General features: G+C 36.2%; 1 protein-coding gene across 4 annotated transcripts in view; it reads left to right on the top strand.

Annotated features, from left to right (window-relative positions):
• The window catches only part of LOC110834116 (zwei Ig domain protein zig-8-like), a 520500-nt gene that overhangs the window by 208400 nt on the left and 292764 nt on the right, over window positions 1–19336 (top strand). For all 4 annotated transcript variants that reach the window (XM_087348580.1, XM_087348582.1, XM_022072950.2 and 1 more), the window contains one exon: window positions 17276–17505. In XM_087348580.1, the coding sequence (XP_087204706.1) occupies window positions 17276–17505 (230 nt within the window). The remainder of the gene's footprint in view (window positions 1–17275; window positions 17506–19336) is intronic.

The following is a 19336-nucleotide window of genomic DNA, read 5'->3' as shown; positions in this document are numbered from 1 at the left end:
GTAGTCCCTGAAGAAATTAGTTATCGAACGAAATATGAGATTTTTTCAGAACTCACATTTCGCCACAGAGGAAACGTAAGCATAATAATCTTGACAGATGATTTATTATTACGTTTACGATAGTCACAGGTAACGCTGTTAGTTGTTGATCATTGTCACCATTGTTTCCAAAGCAGGCTTCCCACCGACGATCGTTGTACAATGTACAATATTTCTGTCTAGGTTCTCATTTCTGTTACTGCGTCCTACACCCGATCTTTGTACTAAAGGCTTGTACCTCAGTTTTGAGTGCGTCCCATTAGTATTGTTCTAAATGATGAAGTCTGATCAACGAAGTAACCACTGTTATTGAATGAGCTATCTCCGCTGATCATGTCCCGGAATTTAGACAGTTCACTATTCCAAGCTTCATCCGCAGAGAAAATTCTTTGAAAGAAATTTTCTTGGCCTTTGTCTTGTGTTAAAAGTCACTGGCTGAATGCTATGTCACAACAGGTAACCAGTAACTGGCATCAAAATCTGTAGTGATTGATTACAACAAATCAGAAAGATGACGTTATCAGCTCTGAAATGAATTTATTACATCATACCTCAATCTACCAGACCATTTTAACAAACCTTCTGAAGTAGTAGAATAGTTCATATTTTGTTATCATACTAATGAGGATGATGAAAGACCATTAGGTTTTCTTCTTCCATGAGTGGATAATAGACATTTAATAAGATACCTTTTGTAGGTACCATTAAAAGCAAGCCGAGGATCAAACTGCAAACAAACTACAAGAAGAATAAAAAGGCCTTCACTTACATCGTCATTTTCTACCTACTGGTGTATAAAAATATCTACGAATAAATCTGAGTCACTGAACTCAATAGATAAGTATAATAGTGCATGAGGATGCTAGAAACTTATTATTTCCCTCAAATTTCACTTGTCATGCATCTTACAGACTATCATTATGAAAATGTCGAAATGAATCTACTAACAGAAACACGTAATGGAGGTTCTTAATTTACAAAGTTTTCATGTGAGAAAGTTATTTTCTTCATGACAATTATATGAATTGGTAAGATCCTGTGGATTAAATGTAATGGATGTAATATAGTTAATCCCAGTTGCAAATTATGTCCCACCTTCTTTTACAACCAGTATTTATGTATTTTGCTTGATGTGTTTAATATGATTTTTGGTGTAAGCTACGATAATTTGCTTAAATAGCGTTAACAAGTTAGATCTTTGTAATGGTAACGTGTGTTTTCTCTGCGGAACGGATTGAATTCTTGATTGTTATTTAGAGAGCTTCGACTTCAAAGGGTTAATCTACAAATAAATATAAACGCTTGTATTAGATTTAGACGCAGCTGAGGACAAACTGTACTACAAACTTTTGTTTTAGAGAATGTAAATCTCTTGTGTTATTATGGAGATATTCACCTTATGAGAAGGAGTTTTCCCCAGATGGTACTAGTTGCAAGTACTTCAAACGCGATTATGTCACACAAGTTGAAGTTGATTTACAGGCGCAGTGCGATGCTATGCGTGCATTGCCACCTCAGCCCCGAGCAAGTTAGCTAGCAAATTTTATTTCCCATATACATAAGTTGGTAACCATGGAACACTTGGCGTACTTGCTTTCCGTACCGTGTTTTAGTGAGAGATTTTTAAAATGTATGTCGTAGACGTGTGGGGATATATGATTATTAACATAACATATACTCCACTTGAGGTGTTTTAGTAACTATATATCTAGTTAAATGTAACAATTGTGAACAGAATTCAATGATAGTTTTCTGCAAGATATTAATTCTTCTCTAACAGGTGGCGGCAAAATATGAGGTGCCACAGATTCTTTAAACATTATCTAAATAAGTTCAGTCAATTACCACACCGATCTCTGACTTATAGTACCATTTTCCTTTAGGGCAGATTATATTTTGACTTCTCAGTTTCCATTGCTCGTATTTGTTACTGTCGGAAATATAAACCTATTAAGGTTTCTCGACCATTCAACTTAGACTCCCTAAAACGTAATTATTTTAATATGTAGTGTGTAATATTTTACGTGATATTTTGTATGGGTTTAAAACGTGCCCACTAGCATTAACGAAAGAAGATAGATTATTGTGCTTGAAAACAAGGATCTGTGAAGAATGTTTTATTCTGACAGTTAATAAGTACACTACGGTTCAATAACTTCATAATTTTTACTCCTCACCAGATATTATGGTTAACTAGTTACAAAGCATCAGATGGGCAAGACGTATTTCACGCACTGGTGAGGTAAGAAATTCATAGAGAACTATAGTCGGAAAACATGAAGGGAAAAGGGCTCTTGGGAGACCGAGTAGGGGTGATAATAAAATACGTCTTCATGTAATATTACGTGAAGGGTAACTTGTTCAGGATATTGTCCAAACCTAGAGTCGCACAAAAAGTGAGGAATGTCTTGCCCAAGTAAAGACTGTTAAGGTATCCGCTAATGTGAGAATGTGTCATTTAGGTTGGTTACCAACATTTTGAAGGAAAATGTCCCCTCCATGTTAAGAGTTTTTTTTTCGTATCCAGTACACACCATTCAGCATGGCGTGCATTGGTGGTTAGCAGGATTCACGACCCATCAGTACATGGGTTCAACCGGGACCGCGACATTTAATGCTCCTGCTGTGACCACCTTTTTGTGAAATGATGGTGAAAGTGGAGTAATTGTTGGGATGCCAACGAGAAACCGGGGAAACCCCGGAGGAAAACTCCGTGTTGCCTAGACCACGGCCTTGCCCAACACAAGTAAATCTGAGCACCGCCGGGAATAGAACCCGGGACCCCAATATTACAAGCCCAGCGTTCTAACCGCTAGACCACCGTGACGGTTCATGTTAAGAGTAAACGTGACCTAACATTTGTAACCACGCACGGCCTCAAAACCCAGAAATCTACAATCCTCAACAAATATGTTTTAATAAGGAATGTGTTGTATTTTGTTAGTTTATTTTTTATTTAGTCACTCGTTATTTAAGTAATTAGGTTCATATTCCTATATTTCTGTACGGATTCAGCGTTGGCAGGTCATAAACGGCTACGCTTGATATCGAATTATAATTGTAGCTCTCATAATCCTATATTTATTTGAACAAGTGTTTCAGTATCCCATATTGAAGTGAATCGATATATCTCAATCCGAAAATTCCTGAAAGGGAAAGGTAATCAGATATGACGTGTAATTTCTCGCTGTGGAAAGTTTCATGGACTGTAAATATATTTAAGGACACCATTAAGGATACCAAAAATTTTGACAAATATGCCGACTCTTACTCGTAATTGAATTAGAACACATTGCAAACAGACAGGGTGGGTGCACGCTGAGAAGAAACCGTAATTGATTTCGTGTGCCTGTTTAACAAAGAACTTGCGGCACAGCTAAGCACACATCACATGACGCGAAACTGCGTCAGTATAGGTTTTACTGCTCTGTTCCCATTTCACAATTGATTTTCAATTGCTAAGTTTGCGAGAGACCTCTCGTATCAATAAGGGTGAACCGCAGACTGTTGCTAGAAACTTTAACAATCCCCGGGGGGTTTTAGACAAGCAGGGCATCTGAACTCTATGCATTCCGTTACGTACTTTCACGGCATCGAAAAACTTCGCTTTCATAAAGAAATTTAAATTTTTTAGACAGGAGTTAATATATTGTTATTGTTGTAATTGTTACTGAGGTTACCCGCGTAGCCTCATATCCATTGAGTTTTGGTGACCTTTCACCTTTGTCTTGAAATTGGACAGACGTTTACATTTTTTTTTGTGTTAAGAATGCGTAGAGTTTTACCTCCACTCACACACACACAATAGTAATAGTTTTGTAATAGTACGTCACAATTATCAACACGACAAAATAAACAGTAGAAAAGTGTGCGTTAAAGAAAGGAGGCTAAGGTGTAAAATGTAGCTGTGACTTTATTAGCATCAGTTACATTATGTTAGTATTAAAAAGTGCACGTTTATTTCGATTCAATAAATTTTGGGGTTATTTTACTTCAAAAGATAAATTATCTCAAAGTGCATATTTTTAATTTCCGTATTTTTGCTTAAATCTATATATGACCACATTATTAAACGAGTATTAACTTTAAGTTTCACTCAATAAGTTTTAGAACACAGCGTTTACTGTTCACAGTATACTTCTTGGGTTTTCTCGCTAATATTACACGAGTGGTAACTTTCGCTTTATCCGTTTCGTCCCAGATACTCTTAATATATAGCCTGATTTAAAGAATTATAAAACTTGCCTGTGTTAATTATCTCCATTTGAGGTTAAAATCACTTGATTGTGAGTAAATATTTTGCTTTAGCTATAATAAATTACTTTCTTTAATATTAATTTTAAAAATTATTTTGCAAGTCTTAAATAACTTTGCTATCATAAATGTTGAATCGTGAGGGAAAGATCTCCATTATTTATTAATTTATGATTATAGCTAACCATTGTTCCTATACCACTACCAGCTGTTGAGCCTAAATACAAACTATGTGTAACCTTCACTATCTTAAGTGTCTGTAAAACCTTCCACGTTTTTTTAATTAGCCTTCTGTAACTTATTTAGTACTTAGAATATCAAATCTCCAATCTTTTTCAAATTGTGGATTACGTAATTAAATGAAGAAGGTAGTGTCAAGGTACTTGACGCGAATGTAGAAGAACATACATGTAACATTTTGGATGGAGAAGTTGAACATTTTTCACTTAGCACAGTTACGTGTTGGCGTGAGAATAATAACATTAAAGTGGATAGGAGGTAATTTGATTGTAAAGATGAAAATTCGATTGACCTGTAGAGCTTCCGTGAATACAGTGATTAACCTTCACGATCTGTAACCAGGAATGACCATTTAAATGACTATCACTTGAACCGCGGTGTTGTGCAGTGACTTCAACACCACAGTATTAACTGTTTACGATTCAGAAGTTAATTACATTCAGTTTGGTTGTATGAGTGTCAGTATTTTCAGTTTACTCTTAACACGCTGTATGTTTCTTGTATAGAATATTTAAATTGCTTGTCTGTGTAAAATGAAACGAATCTTTTTTATGGACAAAATCACGTGCCATGGCTCCATGTTTACTACAGAACAGTAGACAGGTTGGAAGTAAACACAGCGATATGCGTCCTTCCGATGCAAATTTAACTGGCACTATCAGGTGTTTTGTTTAAACTCTCACAGGTTACTGAATTTCATGAAAATCAAGAATGTTCATCAGCGTTTCACAAATTATGTTGACCGAAAGCTTTGTGTAGTATTTAGTAGTAAATTATACTTTCCAGGAGGTTAATCGTCTTTGAACAGTGATATTTAACGTTTACCGAAACAGTTTTTCCAGATTGTAGTTGACATTATGCAATAACTATTGAAAAAAAATCCGTTTAAATTCAACTGGGAATGATTTATTCCACAGCTTTATTCATTTACGTCTTTCTATTTTCTTCATTTTTCCCATTGGTTTCTTTAATACGTATAGAAGCATTTTTGAAAGTTTCTTAACTGTAGCAGAGTCAATAAAATAGAACGTTCAGCAATGTAGTGTCATTATTCAGAACATGCATAACAAACATGTTACAAGTGCTGTCAGTAGCCCAGATCATATAGCAGGATAGGATGACAGTGAATTGTAAAGGATTCGGAAGGAAGTGGTCATGTTTTAATTTGAGGTAATATCACGAAATTTGTGTCTGGATGAACTGTGGAAACCCACTCCTCGCTGTGATACAAACTCAGAGCCCCCCCGATTAACTTCGAGTGCGTAACTACTCGGCCGCTATGTTTGGTCGTAAACCATATCCTGTTGTTTTGTGTGCGTACACAAACACGGGTTCTGAATTGTATGCGTATGAATATTTCCTGATGCCGTGTAGAATGTCAGCTCGCAGCACATAATTTTCCGGGTTCATTTAGATTTTACATCGCTAAACCGGGATTGGCATACAGAATTCTTTTAAAGGAGAGAAAATTTAAAATGTCAATATATCTGTCAATATTTATGTTCTTTTATTCTGTATTATATTGTATATGTAGTCCTACACATGCATTCTCAATATCAACAAAACAAGACCTCTTGTTTTATTTCATAGGCCTTCCCTCAGTGGGTAATTATGTCCCATTCCAGTGTCGAGTTCAGTATGAAGATTAAAATTAAGAAAATTGAAATTCAGCCTTGTGGTGTGTATAAACGTTAAATAAACGGCACATTTATAATTGGAAGCATTTCTTTAAGAAAATTAGCGTACTGCGCTGTATTGAGACGATCTTGTGTCACATACCGTCCGATTGCGTTGTCACTAAATCTGTGCTGGAATGAGGTTTGACAATTAGAATGAAGTTTACTTTGCCCATATGTGCGCTTCAACTATCTGATATCTAAGAGCGGAGTCCGTACTAAACGATCAGAATAATTTATAGCGACATCAACGTTTAAAATGTCGTTAATCCGAAGAGTGGTTAATCTGGAAAAAAAAAAGAACAAAAAGGTTCTTTACATTTTATGTTCCATATGACCTCCCAACGTCTTCCAAGTATTGTATTAGAGTTTTAAATCTTTCTGCAAATAAATTAGACAAAATTAAAATTACCAACAATCTCTATACCGGTTTGGTCACACATAAAGATAAATATTTTCGCATGGTTGGCGCATTGTTGTTTGTCACATTACGTTTTTTGTTCTTTCCGCTGTTACGATTGTTAGAAACGTCGGGAACTCTTGATAAATTTCACTTATCTGTTAGCGATTGTTACTGAGGAGAACGTGTTGAACTTCTGTATATTGTGAATGCACTATAAGGAACGTAAAGACAACCAGTTGTTAACCGTTGTCTAAGTGATCTGCTTGAGTAGTGAAGTCGATATAATGTAACCTGGTTCAAGCTTGTGAATATCTCAGTTGGTAGTGTATGTGTCCCCTCCCAAAATATACTGTACTCTTTATTCTTGTTTAAATATAATATTGTGCTTTTAGCATTCCTGTTCATTATTGTTTTTATTGTTATTTTCTGTAAAAAAAATTGACTAAGGTATTGTAGCGTACAGTGTTTAGTTCATTCAGTATTTGTTTAATTTTTCTTTATTTACAGCTGAAAAATTTCTCATATGTGTCTAGAGGGCTATTTCTATGTAATCGTAAAAATGTGTATAACATATTATGTTGATGTGTAATCATGATTTGTACTTATACTATATTTAGCATATTTATAATTGTCACAGTTGTGTTTAACATCTTTAATATGTTGCATATGTCTGATATTGTATTTCCGTCGGATATATTCTATGTATATTTTAGCAGCTACCACATATAAGTCTATACACCCAAATGTTATCAGACTTGCCTTCCTGGAGTGTAATTATGATTGTCTTATTTCTGATTGTATTTACAATTTAGAGAAAATATATTCATTGTGTTTGTGTCTATATATACTATTCCGGCAATTTATAGAAATACGTTTAGGAATACACAAACAGTTTATATTAGATGGGTTTTACATGTAGCACGGGAGAAAAGCGAGGTATGTGGAATGTTTTGGCTAGAAAACAGAAATTAATAGGTGGGAGGATGATATTAAAGTTCATCTCTGATATATTGTATGTGAATATTAGACAGAATTCTTCTGTATTAAGATAGCTCTGATGGCAAATATCCTGTGAAGGCGTTGGAAAACTTTCGGATTCCATAAGCGGCGGGAAATTTATTTTTTAGTTGAACGACCGTTAGCTTCTCAAGGACACCGATGCACAGTTACCTGAGTGAATATTGACTTCAGAAAAGAATCAAGTTTGCGTTACTTTACCGTACCTTTGCTTTAGTTTATTTTGTGTGATTTTACTTTACATTTCTTTGGTCGTTCTGCTTTACTTACTTTTTCCTTGACTTGTGTTTGTTTGATTTTAATTTATTGTACAAAACTCGGAAGTTCCACGATTTTCGCCCTCATCTCATGTTTATTCTTCAACTACCAAGTTTTTCTATCATGGAGCATCGAGTGTTGAACGATGTTGAAACGGGTAACTTAATATAATTTTTGTTGACCATTCGCGTAGTGCTGCGTTTCTGAACCTCTTTCATTCCACTTCTCCTGGCCTCTGATCAAGGCTTTACGAGTTGCTTTAAAATGCTGTCTTAATTTTAACGCGGAACTGGTATAGTGGTGTAATGTAAAAGCCTAAAACTCAGCCACATTTAGTCTGCATTTGACAACGTATGAAGCCCCCGGTGAAGAGTCATGGTAGCTCAGTCATCTGTATGCTGTTGGTTTATTAGTAATGAAGAAAGGATTAATCAGTTATCTCAGTCTGTATTGGGTTTTATCTAAGCGGTTTTCTCCCTTAAATTCCAGCTTAAATCTTAATTACGGGTTAAATAGTCAATACACAGTTGTATGGATATCGGTATTGGGGTCGGGTAAGAAGGTTTGAAGGTACAGATGTGAAGTATATGAATGAAAGTTGAAGTAAAGAAGCAAAAATACCACTACAAAGTGAGTCTTGTTTAATTAGTTATTCTTGGGTGCTTGAATTGAGAAAACACCATTTCGAGAACCATCTTCGTCCTAGTTCTCAGGAAACTTCAGTACCCTGAGGACGAAGACGAATATGGTTGTCGAAACGGTGGTTTCTTCTGCATTCAACCACCTGACGCGGCTGGTAGGCCGAGAATAATTCATAATACTTCGTAGCCATGAAAGCTTCAGAATTTGAAGTGTTGTCTGACTCGAAATTTTGTGACGAATATGCATCACATAATCATACATGAATCTCGGTTCAGTATTCAAATTCTTCGTTCACTTCCTCAGTTCTGCTTTACAGTATCCGAAGTTACGTCTACGTTTTGAACGTTTAACTGTTCTAGACGTTCCCGTGGTTGGTGGCTAAGTCCACGGAGTAAAATTCTTCTTTGAGGCTAATAATAACTAGGCTAGACAAGAAATTCATGTCTTTTATGGGACAAAGTTTCAATTGCGTTTCCGTCTTTTTTTTATCCTTAGGCAAATGAATCCAGTCGACACTTTAATGTCCTATTTCAGATACGTTTTTGATCCTCCTAGCCAAGGTATCGCTTTCATTAAAGTCTTCCAGGAAATTAAAGGAAAACTCTCAGAACTTCAAAGGCACATGGTTTATTATATATCGACACTGTAACGTAGGAAGTTATAACTTTCTGATGTGTAGAAACCAGAAGCTCATCGAACCTGTTGGCAGTGATCTATCAGAGTTAATTAACCTGTCAATAAATTGTATACAACCGCAGGTTGAGCTGTTAGCTCGTTACAAAACGTCCCCGAAGTCGGTGTGTTGAACAGGCGTTAAGAATCTCGTCTAACGCAACACAGGCTGTCCAGAAAGGTGTAATTTATGTTCCTCTTTTTACAGAAATTTTTAAAGAAATGCGCGCTTCGTTTTGTATCTGGGCGAACGTAAAACAAAACTGTAAATACAGAAGTTCTGATGCATTGTACTGTATTGTATTGCTTTGTAAGTTTCAGTATTTTCGTGAACACCGCTGTACATCGTATTAACAAATAATAAATTGCTTTCCATTGAAGTAATGTTACCATACTGACGTCATAATAATCGAAAATGAGATAATCTAAGAAGTTTGCGCTGTCGTCAGTTTAATGCTTATGAATAACAGAAGAGTTCTCTTACAGAACGTGTATACATGTTCACCAATTATCTCGATTTCACATTTCATATTTCTGTTTTACACGATTTATTATTTGTCGTTATTAAAGTGAGCATTCAGACTTGTGGCGCGTTAGTTTCTACTTCAATTAAAAGCTCATTGATTGATTGACTTCCTTCATTAAGTGTACAGTAAGTCCAAGAAATTAGGCTCTTTCTTGTTATAGAACGTGAACGCTAGTTCACTCGTCACTGAATCCTGCTAGTGGGTCTTCACTGAACCGTTTCACTATCTCACAATTCATTTTGCTTGGATCTGTCATCAAAGTCTCGGTCTCCCAAGTGTTTTCCACTGATAAAGTTCTGTAGTGAATAGTAAATATAATGCATTTGTGTACAGTGTTAGATGAGTCCCTTGCCAGCGCGGCATGACATCCTCAGGCTGCAAATACAACCAGAAACAGTGTAGCTGTAAGTATGTTCAGTAAGCAGACACGGATGCTGCTGGCACAGCGTGGCCCTGCATTTTAGTGGATGGGCGGTAGGCTGACTGCACCACCCCGTAAAGTCTAACACATTTTATAATGACGTGAAGGATGTCGTACTTCAACTGATGTCCAAGTATGTAACTTACAGCGCCAGGACACATTTATGAATTAGAAGCAAAATAATCATATAAGTCTAGTTTATGGTTATTGCGAGTACAGTATGTCATACGACACTTAAGTGGCATTAAGCCAGCAGGAAAAATAATGGTGTTAAAGTGGGACAATAAAGCAGCCATTTGTAAACTTAAAGGCGCCATCTACTTAGAAGAGAATAATGGCACGACATTTCTGATAAATTTAGAAATCCGCGACAGTAATTCGGCTAATTCAAGTTTCTTAAAAGAAATCTGTAGACACGTATAGATAAATTTGTGTCTGCTGCATTTCCTGTTTAGAATGGTTTCAAACAATATGTTTAAAGCCAATTCTTTATATATTTTCTTTAGAATATGTAATTGTAAACGTCCAAGAAAACCAGGGGGGGGGGGAATGACACAACACATTCTGATGTATGCTGATTGTGTTAATTTACATTACGAATAGGTATATACCATTTAAACAAATCCAGATGTTCTATTGGACTCTGATAAGGATATTGCTCTAACAAGTAAATGCAGAATATGTTTACTCATGTCACCATAATGCAGGACAAATAATTTAAACACAACTAGCACATTATTTAAAAATGTGCCAAAGTTAAGATATTTTGGATCGGCAGTAACAAATCAATTGCTATCGCCCTGAAGATGGAGGCAGCAAAGAGCTCTGAAATGTTTGTAAACTACCAGACTGCACGGCGCTACAATCAAAAAGACAGCTAACTTCGGACTTACCGCTATTAAAGCCTCAAATCCTACTAAATGTAATTGCGAGAAGTTGAATGCCGATTAAATTTGGAGAATACTTGCTACCGTGCAGTTCCGAATACTTACATTCGTCCGTCTGCCGTCCACAATCATAGAAATTAAAATACGCAGAAGTTTAATTGCATCTGTTGTTCTGCACGTGTGTTCTCACACAGTAATGGAATAGCACTGGCTGAGATTGTTTGAGAAAGGATGTTAAACAGCAAACAGTTAGATCTAAGTGGAAGAAGGTGGCGGGAGGCAGAAAAAATTGCATAATGAAAATATTTTTAAAAAATCCCGATTTTTGCCAATTATTTATTGTACGGATGATGAAATCGAGGAGGATGAAATGATCGTAGAATGGAACACGAATAGAATATAGTATCACAATTACATACAGAGTTTTGGTCGGAAATCCAGAAGATAAGAGTACACTTGGAAAACAATAGGCGTAAATGGAAGGGTAATATTAAAATGGATTTGAAGATATAGGGTGAGAGAATGTGGATAGGATTCATCAGGCTCAAGATACGAGTCGGTGTTGGAATCTTGTGGAAAGTAAGGAATCTATGGTTTCCAGAAAGGCGGGACATTTCTCTACTGCTAAAGTACTTTCACGTATACATGCTGAATATTCAGCCCATATCAGAGTTATTTTTCAACTAGTCTACCAACATCTATGACTGTAGGCTACGTAAAAAGTGTAGTTTTAATTTTTTTTAAAGTGGTGCTGACGTCCACTTTGTAGTCGAATGTCAGCGTACTCAATTTGTAATGGGCCATCACCTTTTTGATATCAACGAAATTGCTATAAGCTTATTATCAAGAAGCCTAACATCTCGTCACACTTCCAGACCTGATTAACACGAGCGAATTGCCAGTGGAAGCTGTTTATAGTGACAGGCATTGTTATGTATATTAAATGCGTTTCAGACAATAGACTTTCATTATCCACTACGACATTAACTTAGCAAGGACTACAGTTTCCTACAGGAAAAAGTATTCAGTTGGCATGAAGCTGAAACGTACGGGTGTCTGGGGAGTAACAGTGTGAATACAGTTTAGACTGCTATTTAAACGTCCGATATGCCTTGCAGGGGTGTGTTACAGCTGACTACATCTGGAGGACTTCCTCACACCAAACACATTGCAGCGGGCTGTCTGGATTCTGATACGTAAGACAAACACAACGCAAAAGACTCATATAGAGTGACAAAATTTCTAGAAAGCATTACTGTAATCACTCTTGAAATTATTTGGGCTATGTTCAAGGCACTTCACTCTTGCTTTTATTTGTGTTGTGTTTAAATATGACAATTTCGTAATGGATTCTGTACCGCCAGTTTATCTTACCCTGTTCGTCTCGTGTGCAAGCAAAACACATCGGACTGTGAAAATGTACTGTAAATTGTTTTTTGCAGGTGATATTAGGTGAAGTACATTTTAGTAGCAAGTTTTTATGGTTGCTGGGTTGGTTAAGTTAGTGTGGTGACTGGGCTGGACGGCCTAGTTAGATTCCCGGAGGAATTGGGGATTTGTTTCGTCGCCAGGTCATCCAGACCTACGCTAGAACACTATCAACCCCATTTTAATATTCGTATGTCGAATCAGTGCCAGGGTTTAAAGCGGCCGTGGCGTTAAGTTGACTACTGATATCCATATAGTCTTAATTTTCTGAATATGTGATTCTGCTTCTGTTCACAAAGATAACTTGACTTTTACGTGTCAGTAAAACTGCACAAGTCGTACCAAGATCGGGACGTGTAACTTGAAAAATGTCGATAAAACCAAGAGGTATCAAACTACAACTACGACTTGCCCAGTTTCAGTACGATAGATAAATAATTTAGTGCCAGTGATGTTTTATCTGCAACGAATGTTAAATACTCTTTAAGATTAATTTATATATTTTCATTCTTTAAGAATGAGAAGACTATGACGCTCATGGAATGTACCGTCATTTTAAAACGTTTTCTGTGGACCAAAATTGTCAGTATTCTACAGCGTTTCATAGGCTGTATCTGTTTTCATCTTCAGGAAAGAAACAGACTTGTCATGCGCTTTCCTCAATTCTCCGTAGGTCAAGTTCATCTACTAATTTAATGAAAGAGGGTAATGTTTAGAATCTGTTGGTCGCTTAGTTTATCGAAAAGTTTCCTGTTTTTTATAGATCCAGAAATTTTATTGTCGTGTGCAAAGAACTAACCCTGAAACTGTGTTCAGAGTCAATTGAATCAGTTGTATTAAATTTTGTATTCAGCAAGCCATATTAGGAAAATTTCTCTCAGATTTACGTAAAATGTGTATATTTCTTGAAATTTCTTAGTGTAGTGAAACAGGTGCAAGTAGAAATTTATAAAACATTCGTTGTGATGAAGATCGTGAAGTCAACGCATATCTTTCGGACAACCATCAACTCTTTGAAAATACAGTAATAAATTATACATACCATTACTTAACATTTGTAACACTGTGTTTGGCCGCAAAGTATATATGTAGGTTTTTATAGCGTTGAAAATGAGTAGCGATTATTTCCCTAAACAGTGTTAACAACTGTCTTCAAAATTGAGAGATTTTTTGGGTGGAATATAAATTTTAATATGTTATTTAGATAACTTGTTTCTAGGCGTTAAAACGAGAACGTCTTCTTGTTTTAGCAACATTATGGATTGGTCACAGGACAGTCTTCAGCCTGACAGTCTCGCTTAGAAGCCTGGAGAGTTGCCATAATGATGGGACCGTAAATGGTGCTGAAATGTTGTTTACAAAAAATTCGCTTTGACAGAGGAGCTTAATTATCACAATAATTCTGCAAGAATCCATTAAGACGCTTGAGCAATGAATTAAATGTTCCCTCGTCTTTCTGAAGAGTTCGTAAATATATTACACCACTCAGAAAAATTAGGTGTTGACGGGAGGGTAATATTAAAATGGATGTTAAGAGCAAAGAGTGTAAGGGTGTAGACTGATTTAATTTCGCTCGGGATAGGGACTGGTGACGGGCCCCTGTAAACACGATAATGATCATTCGGGTTCCATAAAATGTGCTGAATTGTTGATTAGCTGAGCGACCGTTAGCGTTTCAGAAAGGCGCAGTTTTATGATTTTTTAAATAAACTTCGTGTTTCAGTTTCATTTTACGAAGCATTATACAGAGAACTGCGGATTTAAAAAATATGAATATTATGATTGAATGTTTATGGTTTGCAAAATCTTCATACTCCTTACTGCTTATTTCTTAAACTTAGCATATACATTATGCCTTCTGAAGATGCTAGCTATTTCTACTGCATAACCAATGAAATAATGGGAATCTTTCTTACGTAATAAGTTTAATCTTCAATGACTGTAGATTGTAAAAACGTCAAGATTGTGTGACACAATCTCACCAAGGCTAAGCCAGAACTGAAAAATTTCTGATAGTCAATACACATCGTCTTGTAAGAAAATAATAATTCATGAACCCCTAATCCATTGTGAAATGTATGCAAGTTGTAGGTAGTTAAAGACGTCGGAAGAGCTAAACTTTCGGTGGGAACCCTTGGAGGTTTGCCAGCTGTCAGCTAATACCCAATATATTTAGTTATTTATCTGATCTGCTCGACCATTGCCATTTTTAGATGTTCTTCGTCTTTAACGCGACATTTATGCCTTTCTATCGCTTACATCCCATTGTTGGAGTCCATTGTGAGCCGAAGGTTGCCATTATTGCGCAGCAATAATACCTCGTGTCTCTTTAGTGCAAGAATTTACGTATGCCGCTCAATGATCTGTGGGATCACATTAACAGAAGAATAGCCTTAGACGCAACATTGACCTTGGGCCACATTAGAGTAGCAACCACCTACTGGATGTGGCGCGAAGATCACATTTGGAATGCCAATTTACTCCAGAGAGCACACTTTTGCATTGTTGTTTATTTAATTCGCAAGTTCGTCTCTGACAATGACTTACTCGTATAAATGGGGTATGTTTCTAGCAACTCTATCTATATCCCGTCTGTACGCAGGAGTTAATAAACGCCTGATTATAAGTAATGAGTGAACTGATAAATATGTCGTAGTTATCTCAGATTTAATTTCAATCACCAAACCCGTTCGATTTACCACATCTCAAATTAAAAGCAGAAAAAAAAACGTAGAAATTTAATTGTAACTCTGCATTCGAATGAAATGCCTACTGTGGCTATCTGAGTTGAGGCGCTTTGTAGTCTTGTATGCTTTGGGAAGAACGAAGGTGAGCATTCATAACCACCTATAAGGCCAACGTCGTCACATCCTAGAAGGTCACAATCTAAAGTAATTGGATGTTTAAGACTTTTAAATAAGTCTATTGAAAAATTTGCTGATGTTTCTAGGTTACAACGTCGTGATGGCGTAATTTAGTAGTTGTAGTTAGAGGTCTTGGCATGTAAACAAGACTTTATATGCTGAGAATTACATTCGAAAACAGGTAGTTCATACAAAAATCTGTAGAATTGAATCGATAACACGGTCTGATGTGTTCTTATCATATTTTCGATGCTTGTGCATAAAGACTTGCTAGCAGAATTTTCAAATCATAGATGCAATTTTAAGATACATTATACTGCTACTATTTTTACCTATTTATTTGTTATGTCAAGACAGACCGCAATCAAAAATGCCATGTATTTATTTGTAAGTTCACATTTTTAAAGCGTTCTTATTAATTTCCCTAATTGTCTCTTCCCCTCCAGTTTTACGAATAAATTTTTCGTGTATTTCTTCTTCTAATTCAAGGATGTAGGCCACAGGCCTCTTTCCGACGTCAGGAGATTGCGTCTTTACATCTTGCTATGGGTCCTCCGATATTGTCCGAAACGTCTCTTGAAGATTGTCAGTAATTAAAATCTCTCCAGGTCGCGTCACTTGCACCACCATAGTGGGTTGCCACCTCACTGTATCCGAATTTGCAGGCTGCATTCTTCGGGATACGAACCCTAGACTTGATGCCTTCCCAGCGGCTGTCGAGTCTCATCTGTCTCTGTCTGTTGTGGGGTTCTCTTAAGTTTTCCCTCTCATCAACCGGCCGACTAGTAAACTAGACTTCCCGAGCATGATCTAGGTCGTTGGGTGCTTATATATTGCATGTGCCAACTACGAGTCTCCACGGTTTGTGTACCCTAATTAATAATTTCAGCGAAAAGCAAAAGCTATGAAAGTAGTTATTATTCTGTATTCTACTATTCTTTTAGGTCCAAATATTCTATTCTCTTTACTCTGATATATTCTTAATCTGTATTTGCTTCTTCTTTAATAGCGTGACTAAGTTCCACACCCATACTGAACATTAAATAAATTAAGTTTTTATATAGGATTAGTTTAATTTAAATCTTAATACTGGTTACATAAGTATTAAAATTAACAAGTAAAATAAACAGAGAATCATAAAATGATGACTACACCAGGATATAAAAGTTTCAAGCACGATATTACTCAGGCGTATATGAGAAACAAAACACTGGCTTTACCTCTGAAGGAGTGCATCACATAAAACTAAGAGTGAACGTTCTGGAAGATTGTTTAAAGTCACACAATATCAGATTCTTGATGTTTGTTTTAATTGTCACTTTCACAAACACTGTTTACCACTTTCTCAGTGTTTTTCGAACTACATGCTTCGGCCACATGCGTGATCATAGAACTCCTAAAAACACCAAGATTTACTTTCATTCTTCGTTTCGTCCAAAATTGGTATAAATTGTTTTATAACATGAATTTTTAAAAAGTTGCATCAAATAAACCATAGAAATGTTAACACATTTTTAAAACATTATGAAGATCTAATGGCACACCTAGAACAGACTTGGCTGTGGAAAGTATTTTGTTTTGTGTTGATGTTGAATGATGTTGATTCGACATCATCACACGAGGAAATGGTGACTGTTTCTAGTTTTTGTATCGGAATTCGGTTGCACAGGTTAAGGAAGATTGTTTCCCTGTCGAGATATGAACTAAGTACCGTAGATCTAGCATAAGATTTTCAAATGTTAGATATAATAACGTATTTTTTTATTTCAGTTTTTTTCTCTTGGAAAAAGGGGGGGTGGATAAAATCCTATCTGTGTGTATTTATGAGCAACGTATGAATTGAGGGTTTTCAAGAAGCTGTTCTTGTCGGAAGGGTTATTCTGTCTAAACCTCTGTCCGACAACGCCTGAGGTTCGAAACATTTGCCATGTTTTCTTTTGTTTCCAGTCCTCAAGACGCATAGTGGCGACCCTTTCGATTCCCTACCAAAAAACTTTTGGTACGAACTTTCGTCCCCTTTCACTGAGTCATATGACGATCTGACCGAGCCGGAGCCAAATACAACGCCGGATCCTTTGCCGTTCTTCGAAGACCATTCTAATTCGACGAATGTAACGACGCAGTTGGGGAGTTCCGTGTTCCTACACTGCAAAGTGCACGACCTGAGGGACAGAACGGTGAGTTCTTAAAATGTTTATATAAAAATTCTCTTCTGTTTTTCTTTGTGTCTTTTTTCATGCCCGCCTTTTAATTAGTATTCTATGTTAGCGCATAATGAGCATGGTTGTTTTCGTATATTTGATGTTTTCAAATATTTCAGTTTCGACTGTTAAGTATAACGTGTGTAATTTTCTTCAAAGTTTGAATCTCACAGATTTTGTCACTGCATTTTCCATGTTTTTTATAGAACAGCTGCGTAAGACTCAAACGTACGTCTTAAATCAGTTGGGTGCTGCTTGTGTTGGTAGTAATAGAAGCACTTGCGCCCAAAAATAAGCATTTTAATCTGTGATACAATCTGTTTATAAATTCTTAATTATATTTTTATATTGTTATTAAATGAAAAGAGAATTATTTGAATTACGTGATTGTGGGAACAAATTAGTAATGTAGGGTCAGACATGAATTTGTCTAAATAGAAGTATAGATAAATAACGAGGATTCAGATTTCTTGTTAGTATTTCCTGGCCATACAAAGAGAAATAAGTGAATTTTGTCCTTTGCAGTCATCTTTTAAGCCATACTCGTATTTTTAAAGTAGTTGTAACATAAATTTATTTATGTTAAGGGAGTAACTAACCTTAACACGAATTAATACTGTCGGCCCGACACATTTTTTAATAGGTTAGACGTGTCGGCACGTAATCTTGTTTAGGATGGAGACTGAAGATGGTTAAGGACTTCCAGTTGTGAACTTTACTGGCTTGCTATTATTATCGCTGAATACTTGTCGTATAAAATATTATTTTCACGGCTCTTAGTTAATTGCTCTTTCGAAACTCCAGACTACTCTTCCAGGAAATCAATTACGAATTTGTGTCAGGATCGTTTTATGGCAGACAAATATAATATCATCAGATATCGAACTCCGAGCCTTCTGAATAATAAATACGTGTGTCATCCACTAAAACTCTAAGCTGGGCAGTGTTACATGATATTTGAATAAACAAGCACGTAGTGAGTTCATGGGATGATGTTAAACAGATTCGTGTTTTGTGTGTACTGTATTTATTGGATTTATGTCAGACGCGCTGGGAACACAGACAGCTCCTGGTGACATTCCTACGTAAACAGACAGGGTTAGACGCAGGTGTGAGAAATATCACAAACGAAGAGAAATGAATCTAGCTTGAGTTGTGGCAATGTGTATATTGTATGTGGGTGGGATGTGGTCAAGCATTGTGGACGAGAAGACTTTAAGTTTGAGTGACCGGTACTACGAGACGTGAAAGAAAAGGCTACCTCATCTGTAATGTTCGGACAGATACTCTTCCGCAGCGCAAATTTCATGTTTTACATTACTTAAAGCAGGACTTTATTTTATCCGTAAAGAAATGCTATGACATCGAGATTTTCGTGTTTTGTGCAAGAACATGGAATCATATTGGTAAAAAGAGATTACTTAGAAATAATAAAATAAAATAAATAGGACGTAAGAAAGAAACCGGGGATTGCGAAATGGAAAAAGAATGAAAGAACATATCGATAGAAAAACAATTAAGGAGAAGGGCAGATAAGAGAAGAAAGAATATAATACGTAATACATTTCACGAGGAGTAGGTATACCACAGAGTAAATGTAGAAGATATAAGAAAATAAAGAAATTTACGAATGACTGGTTATATACAATGCTACAGTACAAAATTGGAAATAACACATTAAATTATGGAACCCTACTCTTCTCATCTCCCCGAGAAAATCGTCAGTAAAGATTACAGAACTAACGTAAACACGAAATGGTGGCAAAGTACAGTTGGCGGAAATACGTTTTTAAAGTAACTCCTAGAC

Source organism: Zootermopsis nevadensis, unplaced genomic scaffold (assembly GCF_977971745.1).
Source record: "Zootermopsis nevadensis isolate Lab colony 2312 unplaced genomic scaffold, Znev_1.0 Znev_ptg000013l, whole genome shotgun sequence".
Lineage (NCBI taxonomy): Eukaryota > Metazoa > Arthropoda > Insecta > Blattodea > Termopsidae > Zootermopsis > Zootermopsis nevadensis.
The sequence above is the reverse complement of the archived record's forward strand: the minus strand, read 5'-3'. Positions and strand labels throughout refer to the sequence as shown.